This window comes from Lycorma delicatula, chromosome 2 (assembly GCF_047948215.1).
Source record: "Lycorma delicatula isolate Av1 chromosome 2, ASM4794821v1, whole genome shotgun sequence".
Classification (NCBI taxonomy): domain Eukaryota; kingdom Metazoa; phylum Arthropoda; class Insecta; order Hemiptera; family Fulgoridae; genus Lycorma; species Lycorma delicatula.
In genome coordinates, this window is record NC_134456.1 from 40887866 (window position 1) to 40904874 (window position 17009).

A 17009-nucleotide genomic window follows, 5' to 3' on the forward strand; every position below is an offset into this window, starting at 1 on the left:
TCAAAAAAATGTATATACGGTGAAAGTTGAAATACACAAAATACCCACAAAGCGAATTGAGGCGCCTGAAATAAAGATACCAGAAAAAGAGGACTTTAAACGTTCAACGTTGGAGCCTCCGAAGGCACGGAGGCATTTAAATGAGAATGTGAGTACTTCAGCCTCCCATAAACTTTAGCGGGGAGTGTGTCAAATTTTGACTTTGATACGCTGCTGACCACACAATCGGAGCTGCCATCATCTGACCGCTAGCAGGAGGAGATTCTCCGTGATTTACTGCGGAGAATCAGAAGAATCCATTTCTGAAGTCTCAGACAATCTGGAGTTCGATATCGAGTCCTGCAGGAAAATTGAGAAAAGAAAGAAGAAAGGATGACCTAAGGGAAACCGTAAACGATAAAATTGAAGGAAAAGCTATTTCATATGTATTTATGGCAATATTTTGATAAAAATTTTGAAGTGTTTTAAATAGTTTTGACTTGTTTTGAGTGTTTTTAATGTGTTACTTTAAGTGTTTTAAGTGTTTTTAAGAGGCAAGAGCCCTTTACACTCTTGTCATCTTGTGTTTCTTTGAGGTTTTAATATCCTTCGACAAGTATGTTTTGGATGATCTGTGATAGATCATCCAAAACACTCTTTAGACTATGTCGCTTGTGATTTTATATGGGAGGAAATGAAATTTTTCTTTTTTCTTTGATGTGGAAAGGGGCTAATGACTACAGCAGTCGTTGCCCCTAAAACTTAAAAAAAAAAATAATAATACTTATTTTTATTGCTATTTATTAACAATAAATTTATTTGCCAAATAAATTAGAGTTTATTTGGCAAATTTAACTGCTACAATAAATAATATATATTGCTAGCAATATATAAATATTCATTCATAGGTAATGTTTGGAAAGTAGGAAGGAAAATACAAAAGAAATTGAGGCTATTAGGAAAATTCTGAATTCATATTCGGAATCAGCGATCAAAAATAGATAAAATTCAGCAAATATTAATCATGTAACAAAATTATTGTTGTGAATTTTAGCACAACTGCCAAATTTATTTTTAAAATACATATGTATATATTTTTAATATTAATCCGTTACGATTAATTTCAGTACGGATTTAATTTAATAACTGATTCATTTGTAGGGTTATTATTTTTTGGCAATTACATAATATTACTTTTTATTATTCTTAATTATGGAAGTATTCTGTGTTTATATTACATTTAACGGTTGAAATTTTATGTTATAGTTACGTTTGTTTGAAATTCTTTTGTTCATGCATTATCTTAAATGTGACACTAATAACGAACGGTTAATGTTTGGATATTTAAGTTAATAGTATAATTTCTCTTAATCAAATTCCATAACACTATACATGGAATAGTATTTTATATCTGCAGTAATTCTCAGTAAAGATTTCTCTTACTTGAAAATAATTATGTATTATTATATAATTTATTTGTAAATGAACGCTACAAATGTTTTCTCTTTTTTATTGCAGTCCATTTTTTAAATAAAGTAAAACCCTAAAATGCCTTCTACTAATCTTTGTCATATAACGACTGCATATGTAACTCGCATAACAAACGAACATTTATACGTGATATTTACAATAAGATGTTAAACACGCAAACTGTTTCTAAACTTTATATTCAGGTGATATTAAACTTGCATGCTGACATAACCTTGGTTTAACCATACAGTTAGTTGTATATATAATGATAAAACTATATGATTTACGCTAATATTTTAAAATATATGTTTCCACCGGCAGAAAAAATATTTACAACTCTTGGGTAAAACGTTTTAACAATGTTAAACATACTAAACGCATGCTTTTCAGCATCTTATATACGCATAATATTCAAAAAAATAAATATGCCCTTTTACAATAATTATTATTTTCTTTAAAAAAATTGTATGTCCTTGAAATAACCTTATCATAAAATATTTATTCCGCATAAATTGTAGCAGTAATAATTGAAGAGCATAAGAAAGCAGTAGTAATAGAAAACGAAGTCCGACAAGGATGTTCCCTATCCCCGTTACATTTTAGTATTTACATATAACTAGCAGTTAATGATGTTCATGAACAATTTAGATCCGGTGTAACAGTGAAAGGTGAAAAGATAACGATGCTATGATTTGCTGATGATGTAGTAATTCTAGCTGACAGTAAAAAAGATTTAGAAGAAACAATGAATGTCAAGAATGAAGCGCTTTACGCAAGAACTACCACATGAAAATAACACATACTACCATATAACATAATACCACAATAAAGATAAAAAAGGCTAAATGTATTAGAAATAATGTAGATGACCCCTCAATATATAAAATTGGACAAAAAAGATTTTGGAGGTAGAAGAATTTTGTTATTTGGGAAATAGAATTACTAAAGATGGACAAAGCAGGAGCAATGTAATTTGCTCCTGCTTCAAAAATTAATTTAAACGTCAAGAAAACATTTTTGAAAGTATATGTTTGGAGCGTAGCTTTAAATGGAAATGAAACTTAAACGATCAACCCCCTCGGGTTGGTCTAGTGGTGAACGCGTCTTCCCAAATCAGCTGATTTGGAAATCGAGAGTTCCAGCGTTCAAGTCCTAGTAAAGTCAGTTATTTTTACACGGGTTTGAATACTAGATCGTGGATAATACCGGTGTTCTTTGGTGGTTGGGTTTCAATTAACTAACCACACATCTCAGGAATGGTCGAACTGAGACTGTACAAGACCACACACATCATTTACACTCATACATATCATCCTCATTCATCCTCTGAAATATTATCTGAAAGGTAATTACCGGAGGCTTAACAGGAAAAAAAAAGAAAAAAAGGTTTTATATATAATCACCAAACAATAAATACAATTCGGTAATTATATTCCAAGCATAATCTTTTTTTATTATTACACAGTTTGGCTCGGATTATTGTAGCAAAGGTTTGTGTGTTTAAATTGTCGACCGTCAAGGACAAAAACATATAGCAATACTATTAGGATACATTTTTTTTCTTCAATTTCTTCTTAAACGATTTGTTATGCAATTTATTAGAGCACCCATATTTGTATGAGTTATGGTTATTAATTTTACTGATAAGCACTCGACAGACATTATTTCATATGATCTCATCAATCGAATTTGTATACCTCTGCAGAGTAATAGCGCCTCTAGCTTTCATTCAGAGAAATCGAAATTTGAATCCAGTCAAGCTTGATATTTTTTAGGCGGTACAAAAATTGTTTTTATCAGTAAAAAAGGAATAGTAACTGAAACTGGATAGCAGTCTGTACATTTAAAGTTCATAAATAAATAATCGAATAAATTTTCAAACGTACAGAAATTTCCCATTCCTTTTACTCGTGTACTTTTTCTTTCTTTTCATATCTTGTTTAATTTTTTTTTAAAGTCAATGGAACCACCATTAAGTATTGCTTCAAAGCAATTTTTTAGTGTGAATATACTATGCCTGACCGGAATTCAAACCCAAACATTCAAAGGATGATATGTATGAGTGTAAATTAAGTGTAGTCTTATACAGTCTCAGAACGACCATTCCTGAGATGTGTGGTTAATTGAAACTCAACCACCAAAGAACACCGGTAGTATCCTCGATCTAGTATTCAAATCCGTGTAAAAATAACTGACTTTACTAAGACTTGAACGCTGGAACTCTCGACTTCAAATCAACTGATTTAGAAGACGCGTTCACCACTAGACCAACCCGGTGGATTGATTGTGTATAACTTAGCCGACACTAAAATTTATAAACTAAGCTGCTCCGATTACACAATCTTCTGAATTGGTCAAACCGGTTTTAAATGAATTTTTAAGGATTAATATTATTTAATATGATTATTAAACAATGAAATTAGATAAAAAGAACAAATAATAAAAATAAAAGCGATCAACTGAGATAAATACGTTAACAGCCTTTAACAGAAACTCCTTTATAGTATTTCGCCTGTTAAATTATTTATCTGTTATGTATACTTTTTCATCAGTGTCTACTTATGATGACTGTTGAATAATCGAAATGGCCACCTACATTCAGATATTAAATAATTTTTTTTTTAATATATAATCTTATTCTTTGGTTTATTCCAGACTTTTAATAACAGCTCTTTGCTTTGTATATAAAAAGATGTTGATAAAAAATAAATACTTAGATTTGAATTTTATACACATTTTTTTTTTATTACAGATATTACCCAAAATTTGTCTTAGTAGAAATATGATAAAAACTCATATCAAAAATGACATATTTTTACAAAAGAAATGATGAAAAATATGCTTAAAAAACTTAATAACAAAAGGATTAAGCACATACTAATTATTTCGTTCTATCTGATAATAGGCTGTTAACACGCTTACAAAGTATTTCTTTCATTCCGGACTCGAGCACAAAAATCCTGTAAAGTTTAATTAATTTAATGGAACAGCTAAAGTGTAACAATAAAACAGGAATTTAAATTTAAAAAAAGCAAACGTAATTGTAAAAGTATTATAACAGCAGTGTACTCATTTGTAATTAATAATTATTTAATATATATATATATATTGTAATTTAAATGGTAATTTATCATGGAAGATTATAATTTTTTAACTTAGATTACAATATAAAATTATATGAAATTTTTAGAAGAAAGACACTTATTCAAAAATTTGTGCCACATATTTCGTGTTACCTGTCGTGCAATATATATTATGAATAATTTAATAAAATATACATATAACTATGTAATTCGTTAAAAACATTTACGACAAAACTAATCTGTTGATGAAATTATTTGCTCGACCTTTTCTAAAATAAACTGAAAATAGTACAAAAAAAAATTGCCAAGAAAATCTGAAAGATAAAGAAAAATTAGCATTAGTTACTACTGTACTGTTTACTGAATATACAACTATGATGCCAATTCTACCCCCAACCACCCGTACTCATTTCACAGAGTTTGTTTATAATGTTCTGGAAGGTTCCCATAACCTTCAGAGAACGGAATATATTTATGTACATTGCCAAGTAAAAATTACTGTTATATGGACTGTTCAAAATATTTATGTTCTCAAGCAGTGCATTTCAAAACTGGGCCAATTTTTAAGATTATGCAATCTTATAATTCTACAAAATATAAAGAAAATTTATCTTTATAAAGATGAAGAAAATAAAATAAATAACAATTTAATGAACAAAATTTATTCGTCATCTATAGTGTATCCATATCTATCTATATTATTACATAAACAGGAAGAGGGGTTTTTTTGGCATAACTGAGGTTTTTAGATATATTTCATCTCGAAAAAAACCTGCACTCGTATATGTAATAGTGGAGATTTTCCGGTTTAAGCACAAATTTTAATGAACTGTGAACATGGTTTGAACTGAATAATTTGAAACAATAGAATTTAATTCTATTATTATTACATAATAATGTAATTAAATTTACATTAAATAATTTATATCTGTACTATTTTATAAAGAAGAAGAGGGTTTTTGTTTGTTAGGAATAAACAAAAAAACTACACGATTTTTCGCAACTAAATTTTCATAGATTTTTTTGGCATAACTGAGAAGGTTTTTGGATATATTTCTTCTCGAAACATCCCTTATATATATATATATATATATATATATATATATATATATATATATATATATATAATGTAGTAGTGGAGATTTGTCGGTTGAAGCAAAACTTTTAATGAATTGTGAATGTTGAGTGTCTATCACTATGTGAACTGGGTTTGAACTGATTGATTATGAACAACCAAAAATCAATTTCTAGACTTTATGTTTCATTCCGAATTTCAATGGTTAAAATTCATTTTTTAATTTTTTTGAAACCCTCTTATTTTTTTAATTTCTTGGTAAGAAATCAATTTGATTTTTGTTGAGTGTAATCTTTATGTCAATAATCAATCTCTAGATTTTTAAAATTCGACCTTGAAAGAGGATAAAGAAAAATTTTTGAAAAATGGTTGTAAATTTTCCCAATCTCGACTATAGTAAACGAGAGATATTCAGTAGATTTGGGCTTGCAAATAATCTTCAGATAAATATTTAAAAATTATTTTTGGGTTTTTTTAATTCCGATTCTTTGAAGAGGTGCGAAGGTATACGGAGCTGTGGGGCTCAACCACCACAGCCATTGCCACCGTTGCTGTATGTGTGACTGGCTGCATCGGCTTCCGGTTACTTGACTATTAAACATAAAATAAAAAGCTTGACCGCTACGGAAAATGCAAGTTACCATATAGCGCGGGCACCAACAAACTAGAGTTTGATAACAAGCGTCGTTGCAGCTAGTTTGTTATAATTACGCGTGGGGCGCTAGTAATAATATAAAATAATATTAAATAAATTTCTGTTTAACAATAATGGGCTTACCGAGGAAACTACGTGTGAGACTAGAGCGATGAGATATGTTAGCACCTTGTGGGAGGCTAGACCAATCATCACTATTAAGTGTTAACAAACGGGTTGCCCCTGGGGCGCTGTATTGGGAGATACAATGGAGTACTCTTATAATATCTCTGCAAGTAATCGTCCAAATTTCAAAATTCAATAAGGGTATTTGGGTTTAGGTTGAAGGCTAACTTTTGCCTGCATCAGGTACATTCTCGATCTAACAGATCACGGTTATTCGGAAATGTATATAGTATATACATTATATAGTTATATATATCCAACCGACCGATTATTTTGAAATTTGCAGGATATATTCGTGTTATCCAAGGGAAGGTTTTAAAGCATCGACTGAGGCCCTAGCTCCCTTAAAGGTTAAGGTATTAAAAATATTTATATTTCTTCGCTTGCAAGGACGGTGAAGTTGTAGTAATTTAAAGGTATTCATTAAGAAAAAAATAGATTAATAATTTTACTTCATTATTATATTTCTGCCACCAAGGCAAAGAAATAAGTTATGAATATTTCGTTGTCAGAGGCGTGCGTAATTTAGTTATTACGGCTACTATTATTCTATCTTTTGTAATTTAATTTATTTTTCAAATTTCTATAAAGCCTGAATATTAAAATTATTATTTATCAATATTATTCTCACAACCACGTATAGTGCGGGGATCCAGGGGGTGGAGCCTCGAGGTAGATGGGAATGGCGTGCGAAGTTTGCTCTGCAAACATGGGGTAGGCCCCGGGAAGCCCCGAGGAGCCTGAGTTGGCACCGGGATTCTTCTGAGCTGACCTGTCCTGAGGGTCCAGGTTTTGGCTAGACGGACCGGCCAGTCCGTCCATATTCTTAAAAATGCATGATGATACGTTTTTTAAATTTTATTTTTGTATAGCGATAAACAATATAAGAGATTTTTTTAAGTTTCTATTCTCTGAACTTCGTCATTATTTTGAAAAGTATTCTTCTTTGAATTTTGATAAAAAGTCAAAGATGCCTTTTTAAGTTGAAAAATGTATAATTATTTCTTGTTATTTATTATACACATTTAGGTCTAACTGACTGTATTAAATATACTATATAAATACATATTGTGTTATATCATTAATATAATAGTATTAATAAATTTCGATCGTTAGAACATCTATGAATGTGTCCTGAAAGAAATCAGATAATTGGACCAGAAAATCTTCACATACAGAATGATTAACTAAGAATGTAACAAATTTTAAGGATATGTTTCTACTGAAAATACAAATGAAGAAATTAAAGAAACAATTAAAATAAAGAAATCTGATTAAAAAATTATTTTTAAAATTGGTTTTATTATTTGTTATTTTTCTAAATATATTTAATTCTTTTGTTTTGTAATACTGAAAATTCTGTTTTTATTTTATACTAGTTAAGATCTGCCACATTTTGATATGTTTTACTTTTTAATAAAATTCGAAATTATTTCGTTTGTATTTAGTTTCTGTAGACTTTATTCATGTCATTTCACACATTATAAAATTCTCTGCTAGTTTTGTTTAAAACTTTTGTGTGTTTATTACCTATTTAAGAAAGATATTTTACTCAAAATATAAAATAGTCTGATTTTTGACTCCAGTTTTTTGTCTTTAAACCAAAATTTCTTATAAACTTCTAAAAATAAATTTCTGAGACTTTTTTAAAATTTTTTGGGTTATGTTTTACATAAAACCAATAAATGTATCCCTTAATTTGGCTCCAAACACAGTTTGGCTTAATTTTACCGAAGGTGCAGAAATTAGGGCAAAATCTTTCATCAGCCGATTTTTACTCGCTAACGAATCCTTTCAGAACCTATGTTTATATTAACTTTCTTCTTTATTCTTCCCACTAGAACATCCTGAAAGTTTCTGAAAATTCTTCGTAAATTACACTGTTTAAATCACAACAATCTTGTGTATATTTACATGTTTGTACCGATGTTTGCTTAAAATTTAAGAACTTTACTTAAAATTCAAGAACATTTGGAATCCGGATGAGCTTTTAATTTATATATTTACTTAATTTTGCAGAAAGTATTAGATGTAAGTTTATCCAAAAAATCTAGTATTAGTTGAACAATGTTGTAGAAACTGGAAACATATAGTTCTTTATAGCGTAATTAATCGGTAATCGTTCTAATTGCGAGATTATTTGAATCACGTTTGAAATTCAGAATTGTTGAAACCTAGTTCGGATTGTTTCGTTTTGTACAAATTTCACAGATGCTATCACAAAACGTGCTGACTGCATTCTCGAATGTTGTAAGATCAGCCTGCATTCCCTTTTGATAAGGGCCTAAAACTTATCTAAGGAAAGGTTTTTGATATCACCGACTATTGGCCCAGGGGGTGAAAAAAATGGGGTTTCGAAGACAAAAAAAATCATACTTCCCTTAATAGGCACAGTATCGAATCGGTTTAAAGTAGTCGTTAGTCCTCTAAACATTATCTAAAACTTTGTGTGAAACAGTTTTTGATATGACCAACCCTTACGACAAGTGATGACCAAAATATTGCTGGAATTGTAAGAAGATGGGGCTTGTCGTATATTAAACATGTGAAAATTTTTTCACATGTAACCACTGTCGTATTGAGTAAATTTGAAGTTTTTCTTAACTTTAAGATGGAAATCTTTTTTATCTCCTCCTTAGTACCAGTAAAATCTACATCCACCTTCCGGCGTGCCGAAGGGGTTTTTTTAATTAAGTATTTAATGAAGCAAGTAAGTTTTTTACTTTTAGTTATTTTAATTCTTTAGAAAAAATAAATAAATATTTATATGTGACTTTCTTCTTCTATATTATAACCTAGTGAATTAGTTTCCGTTATTATAAATATCTGTTAATCGTATTTATAACTCAATAGATGATTAGCGTACGTAAATTTTAGAAGGTAAATCTTCAATAGTTATCTTAAAATTCGCTTCAACAGCCACCTGGTCTACTCATATTGAATCGAGAGTCAAAATCAATCGGATCGATAGCTACATATAATCGATTCGGCACCCTTCCTCATGATGTTCCACTTTTTATTTCTGACAATATATTGTGTAAACGTTCTATAAATGAAATGTAGAAATATATGAAATTAACAATGGAATATACTGTGTTGTCATCCGGCTTACGTCGCTGTGAAAAATTTCACTATTGTATGACGTCGGGAAATGAGATTAAGGTTGCAAAATTTCAGGAAACAGTTGAGTGTAAGTTAAAAAACCTGATTTTGTATTTCATTTATTAAAATAGAGTATTTTCGAGATATCAGCTGTTTAAATGTTACCCCACGAATTTCGTTAATAGATGAGTGACATTTTTTGTAGCGATCGTTATCCGATACTATATACAGTTTATAAAATTAACGTTGTCTGTAAATAAATAATTAACAAAATTAGTTTTACTTTTATGCTACCTTTCTGATCATACAAAGTTAAAACAAAGGAGCGTTTGCTTCAAATGCTCCTGAACTTTGTTCATTTCACTTAAATAGTTTTCACGGAAATTTTACTAACTAAATCAAGGAAACTTTACGAATAAATATTTTAATGTGACACAGCAATTTAAATGAATGAGATCAGTAACTTCTGAATGAAAAATAAATTTTTGATATTTACTCGTTCAGGATTTACTTTATCAAGAAAAATTAAAATTGACAAAAAAAATTAATTTGTTCCATTGTAATAAGCTTTTTTTATTTTAAATTGTCAGGGTGAATTTAATAAAACATTTCAAGTGATGAAAATTATTCTAAAGTAGATAGAATAATTACACACAAATCCGTTTGAAATTTCAACTAGGGTTCCTTCTACCTTCTATGGTGATAGTTTTGTGCAGTTTACTTGCTGTAATAAATTATAATACAAGGGTAAGTCAAAAAGTAAAAGGAAATTTTGATTTCCCTCCCAATCACATGTATGACAGTAATGATTGTTCTTCTGTAACTCATAACCTCTACCAGCTCTTCATTGAAAGTATTGTTTCATTTTTAGCTATTTGTGATTGTCTTTAAAAGTCTGTTTAAAATGAGTGCTCCTTTCTTTGATTGCACTAAGGAAGAAATGCCAAGGAGTGGTATGTTTCCTCACTTCAGAAGGGGGTGAAACCAGCTGAGATTATTTGTTTAATACAGCAGCAATATGGAGAGATTTGTTTGAGTGGAAGCGAGATCTACAAATAAACTGGTCACTTTAAAAATGCAAGGATTTCTCTCTTTGATGAACAGCGGCAAGGTAGGCCTTCCACTTCAAAGACTAACGACAATATTGAAATGGTTAAAAAAGTTATTCTCAGTAATCGACGAATTTCAGTTGATAACTTCACAAATGAGTTGAATGTAAGCCATGGCTCAGCATTTTCAATCATGCATGATTCTTTAAACTTTTGAAAAGTCTGTGCTCACTGAGTTCCACGTCAATTGACCAGCATCCACAAAGACAATTGTTTGAAAATTTCCCAGAAGCTTTTGAAACATTATGAAGATGAAGGAGCCTCATTTCTTAAGTGAATAATAACTGTTAATGAGACATGGGTCCATCACTTTGAACCCAAGACTAAGCGAAAAAGTTTATTGTGGAAACATCCTTCATCTTCCACAGCAAAAGTTCAAAACTCAGATGTCTGCAGGAAAGGTGATGATGATGATATTCTGGGATATAGAAGGTTCACTTTTGGTTTACTTCACACCTAGAGGTCAGTCAATAAACAGTGACAAATACTGTGAGCTAATGCATTTACTGAAGCAAAAAACAAATGCAAAGGAAAACTTTATAAGGCGTGATTTGCTTCAGAATAACGCTTGACCTCATGCAGCCAAAAACAGCCCTTTGCTTTCAAGATCTCAGTCTTGAGCTGCTGAACCACCCTACATACAGTCTGAACCTGGCTCCAAGCAATTTTCATCTTTTCGGCCCATTAAAAGAAAGAGTTACAAGGGAATCATTATTGATGAAGAGATTACAGAAGTGATGAAAGAGTTTTTGCACGCCAGACCAAAAACTTTCTTCCAGGAAGGAATTCAAATGCTATTACGGAAAACAATTTTTGTATGAAGTATTTTTTATAATTTTGACTGAAGGTATTCAGTCAAATGGGTGATTACCCTTCGGGGAATAAATGGGACTATTAGTAGTAACAACATTGGATAATTCAACTTGTAATTATACTATTATCATAATGACAAATAATAGAATTTTAGTAGTAATATTAATAATAATAGTATACTTTATTAAACCCACTGGGAAATCCAGTGGTGAAATCATCACAAATCAATCGATTTTAAAGTCATGAGTTCTAAGTTTCAAATCCTAGTAAAAACAGTTACTTTTTATGGATTTGAATACTAGATCATGGATACCAGTGTTCTTTGGTGATTGGGTTTCAATTAATCACACCACAGAAATGACTGACCTGAGACTGTACAAGACTACACTTCATTTATATTTGTACATATCATCCTCTGAAGTAATACCTTACGGTGGTTCCAAAGGCTAAACAGATAAAAGAGAGACTAATCAGAAGCAGGTATTGTTTAATGTATCAGGTGTTTTCTTTTTATTTTTATTTTAATCCAGTTTAGTAGTTAGCAAGCAGGCTTGCCTCCTTAGTGCGAGTGGTAGCATCTTGTCCTTTCATCTAGAAATTTGTGTTCGTGTCAGTCATGCATGAGATTTTCTTCAGATGCTACAAAACTGAAATTTCGTTTCATCTCATCCTCTGTTACCAAGCCAGAGGTTAATTTTGAAAGTATACCAATAGATAAACTAGATTTCTTTATTACACTGTTTATCCTTTTTTTAATTATGACAAATTCTGAAGAAGAAATTATCTTAAATACCAATCTATATTTAAGAAAAACAGAACTATGACATAACATATTGCTACAAAAATTTATTGTTTAATGTATTTTTTGAAAAACTAAAAACAAAAGATTCACTGAACAATGCATTCTATCATTGATTTAAATCAATAATCTCAATATTTTCTCAATCATAGAAAAATTACGGTATGCAACTCTTTATAATGGCCATAAGGGATACTCTTGCGAAGTTTATGACACTTGCCAAGTCTCATGTCATAACTTTCTTCACATTCTTACATTAATAGCTATCATAACGAGTCTTTAATGATAATCTTTTCCTGATCCTCTTGATTTTATTGATTAAATTATGTTCTTCAAAATTACTAATACATTCTTAAATATAAACTTATAACAATATAATTATAAATTATCATTGATAAAATAATTGAATGTATTAAACTTTAGTCACCTTATTTATTCTTCCTTATTATGGTTCAGATTTGAGTGTCTGAATATAAATGAAAGGATATTGCTGGAATAAATTATGCATTATACAGAAAAAAAATTTAATATGAAAAAATGTTATTTTCTCATTGCCATTTATCCTTAGGATGCATTTTATAAAAACAATTCAAGCAATGAAAATTAAAGCATATTACGTTGTATTCAATTTTTACCAAAATTTTCTGAAAACTTTTTAAAAGTATTCCTTTATTCATACGTGAGGATTTTTGTTATTGTAATTTTCACACTTAGATAAATTTTAGTAAAATTTATCAGTGGATAAGTATTAAAAAATAAATATCAAATAAAAGGAGAAATAATTTTCATAGGAAATATTTTTTAGAATCTTTTAAGGGTTTCCTTCTGGGGCAGCTCTGTATCCTTTCTGCAACTTGAAGGAAAATCAGGTGTTCAGCTAGTATAATGTAAAGCACCTCCTAACTTCTAGTAGAGTTCTAAACGAATAGTTGATTAGTTCGGTTGAATACATCCATAAGCCATATAATTCTTTTAAAAAAATTCAAATTATTAAACAAATTTCATTAAAGATTTTCTTTAAAGAACCCTGGTGTGTTCTCTAAGAACTGAGTTCAGATCTATAGACTAACTGATCTATAATAAAAAATTGAAAGAGTAATGGATCCTTCAGGGTCGTCAACAGGATTTACAAATGATACCTGCAACAGTAAAATCAAAACAATTAGTTTATTAATTTCTGACAATTATAGTTAAGTCTAGTTTTCTTTTCTAATTAAATATCCCTGTCCATAAATTATACGAATCTTGCAACACTGTTAATCATTTACCTACAATAATATGATGATCATGAACATAAATTAAACTTATAATAAATTCTGTTCAACATCATATATTCCTTAATTGTATACTTGATTTTTCCACTCTCTTTTGCTATTGTCAATATTGTTATTAAAATATATAGGGAAAAGAAAATGTTTTCAAAAAAATTGACTGCTCTAAAAGGTTTTTTCTATAGCTCTCAAATATGTAATTAAAATTATACTCCTTATTTAATAAACTGATCCCACAACATTTGCAAATCCCATTTATCATGTTATTCATTAATCATTCATTGTACAATAGTTTAATAATTTGTATTTATTAGTCAGAAAATAAAATGAATTCATTGATTTATTAATTAATCTTTGCTGATGTATTTTTTCAGGAAGACATGGTCTGTCTCTCCTGTACAGCCACAGGAGAGAGAGTATGTTTGGCTGCAGAAGGATTTGGTAACAGACACTGTTTTCTGGAAAATATTGCTGATAAGGTAAATTAATCTTATTTATTCAGTTTTTTTTTTGTTTGCAATATATATTTAAACCCTAATTAACACATTATTTAGATTAGATCAGGAGGTGTTAAGCGGTTCACATACCAATTTTACTTGATTCAATTACCGAAAAGAGATAAAATCATAAGCAAGAATAATAGTATTGTTTGTAACATTTATCAGTTTATATAAGATAAGTTAAGAACTAAACGGATGGAACTTTAAAGTTCAATTTTATAACTTTGTATGTATTTTTAAAATATTTAAATTTTATAATAAATATTTGAATTTATGATTAAGAACAAAATTTTACGTAATAAATAATGTGGTTATAAAAAGTGAGTATTTGCAATGAGACCTGTTGTTAATGACATAGGTTGTTAATGACACAGCTAAAATTCCATTTAAATAAAATTCAAACTTAGGTAAATCTAGGTCAGCATATTAATTTCGAACATTTAACAACTATTAAATAATAATTCAATATGTGATTGATTAATTAACATATTAATATTTTAAAAGTTAATTTATCATTTATTGCACTAATATATATTGCATGAATAAATATATAAAAGTATAACATGTGGAGTAGTAAGAATTTCTTCCTATCAAGGATTTATTAGTTTTTAAATGAAAGAATTTAAATTAGAAAAAGTAAAATTAGATTCTCAGCATTCTTTTAAAATCAAGTGTATGGAATTTGTTAAAAGGAAAATGTAAAGCGTATAAAAGGAAACCATATTTGAGTGCATTATCATATCATAATGAAAACAGTAAAATACCTTGTAACAGAATTCATGGAGTAAGTTATTAAAAAATGGTTAAAGACTTTATCATAAATATACAGTGTATATATTAATTCAGTATTACCAATAAAGAAATAACTATTTATTCATAAAATACACCATATATTTTGGAAATATTTATTCACATATAATATTATGAGTAAAATAGTTGCTTGTAATGAACTGTAAGATGAGATAAAGAGACTGCAGCATTAGTTTCATACCACACTTTATGGCAGGCGAATAGGAGAATTAGTTATATAGCAAATCTAATATCTAACAGTATGCAGAATAGCATGGTAGATGTTTACCTAACTCTTACCCTAAAATTTATGCTAATTAATCAGGAATGAGTAGAGCAAGAGAGATAGATGAGCTTAGTTATGGTGAAGTGTACAGAGTGACAAAGACCTCACCCTTAAGAGTTCATTGTTAATATAATCATCAGATAATATCTTACATCTAGTTTTATATTTACTCTGTTCATTCAATGTTTTGCAGAATATTCCTCCTGATCTATCTACCTGTGTATTTGTCATCGAGCAAGCTTTATCAGTCCGTGCACTTCAAGAATTGGTTACTGCAGCTGGTACTGAAGAGGTTAGCTAAATTTAATAATTTTCTTTGTACAGTTAAAAATATAGTATATAACAATTTAATGAAATTTACTTATTTATATGCACGTAAAATAACTGGAAAATTGCACCATAGTAAATTATGAATAATTATTTATGGCACAGTGTTGTGTTAAAGAGATTTATAACAATAATCACATTGTAAGGTCATCATTTTTTTCTACACCAGTTTTATAATCAATAATCATTATTTATTTGTTCTAACATTAAGTTCAATTAACAAATTTATTATTCACGTTTGTTTAATTATCACTGGAATATTATTATATTTAATATTGTGTTATTATTCTGCTATGTACATTTTATTATACTTTTCAGTAACCACAAAGAAGTTTTTTATGCTTTAATTCAATGTAATAAAGTGATGAATAATATCTCTAAATTGTTTTTTTTTGCCTGCAGTCATTTTACTGGTTTAATGCAGCTCTCCAAGATTTCCTATGTAATGCCAGTTGTTTCATTTCGGTATACGCCCTACATCCTACATCCCTAACAATTTGTTTTACTTATTCCATATTCCAAATGATGCAGGCAGGCAACACTGCCTGCACCATTTTCCCCATTTACATGTCACTCCAATATCAAAGCTACTATTCCAAGGCGCCTTAATATGTGGCCTATAAGTCTGTTTCTTCTTTTAACTATATTTTTCCAAATGCTTCTTTCTTCATCAGTATGTCGCAATACCTTTTCATTTGTCATTTTATCCACCCATCTGAATTTTAACATTCTTCTGAAGCACCACATTTCAAAAGCTTCTCTTTTCTTTTCAGGTACTCTGATCATCTATATGGAAGTTTCACTTCCATATAAAGCTACACTTCAAACACACATAATTTCAAAAATGTTTTCCTAACGTTAAAATTAATTTTTGATGTAAGTAAATTGTATTTCTGACTGAAAACTCGTTTTGCCTGTGCTATTTGGCATTTTATATCGCTCCTGCTTTGTCCATCTTTAGTAATTCTACTTCTCAAATAACAAAATTCTTCTACCTCCAAAATCTTTTCTTGTCCTATTTTTATATTCAGGTGTCCTTCTACATTATTTCTAATACATTTCATTACTTTCGTTTTGTTCTTGTTTATTTTCATGCGGTAGTTCTTGAGTAGGACGCTTCATCCATGCCATTCATTGTTTCTTCTAAATCTTTTTTACTGTCAGCTAGAATTACTATATCATCAGCAAATTGTAGCATCATTATCTTTTCACCTTTCACTGTTACTCTGAATCTAAATTGTTCTTTAATATCATTAATTGCCAGTTATATGTAAAGGTTAAAAAGTAACGGGGTTATGGTACATCCTTATCAAACTCCCTTTTCTATTACTGCTTCTTTCTTATGTTCCTCAATTATTAATGTTGCATTTTCATTCTTGTAAATGTTAGCAATTGTTCTTCTATCTCTGTACTTGAACCCTAAATCTTTTAAAGTGCTGAATATTTTATCCCAGTCTACGTTATCAAATGCTTTTTCTAAGTCTATAATTTCCATGTATGTTGGTTTGTTTTTTTTTTAATCTTTCTTCTACTATTAATCTGAACACTATAATTGCTTCCCTTGTCCCTATACTTTTCCTGAAACC

At 29.4% G+C, this 17009-nt stretch overlaps 1 protein-coding gene across 1 annotated transcript in view; it reads left to right on the forward strand.

Annotated features, from left to right (window-relative positions):
- Positions 1-17009, forward strand: part of RyR (Ryanodine receptor) — a 559410-nt gene that overhangs the window by 236226 nt on the left and 306175 nt on the right. Inside the window, exons 2-3 of the mRNA XM_075355178.1 lie at positions 13896-14000; positions 15290-15388. Coding sequence (XP_075211293.1) covers positions 13896-14000; positions 15290-15388 — 204 coding nt within the window. The remainder of the gene's footprint in view (positions 1-13895; positions 14001-15289; positions 15389-17009) is intronic.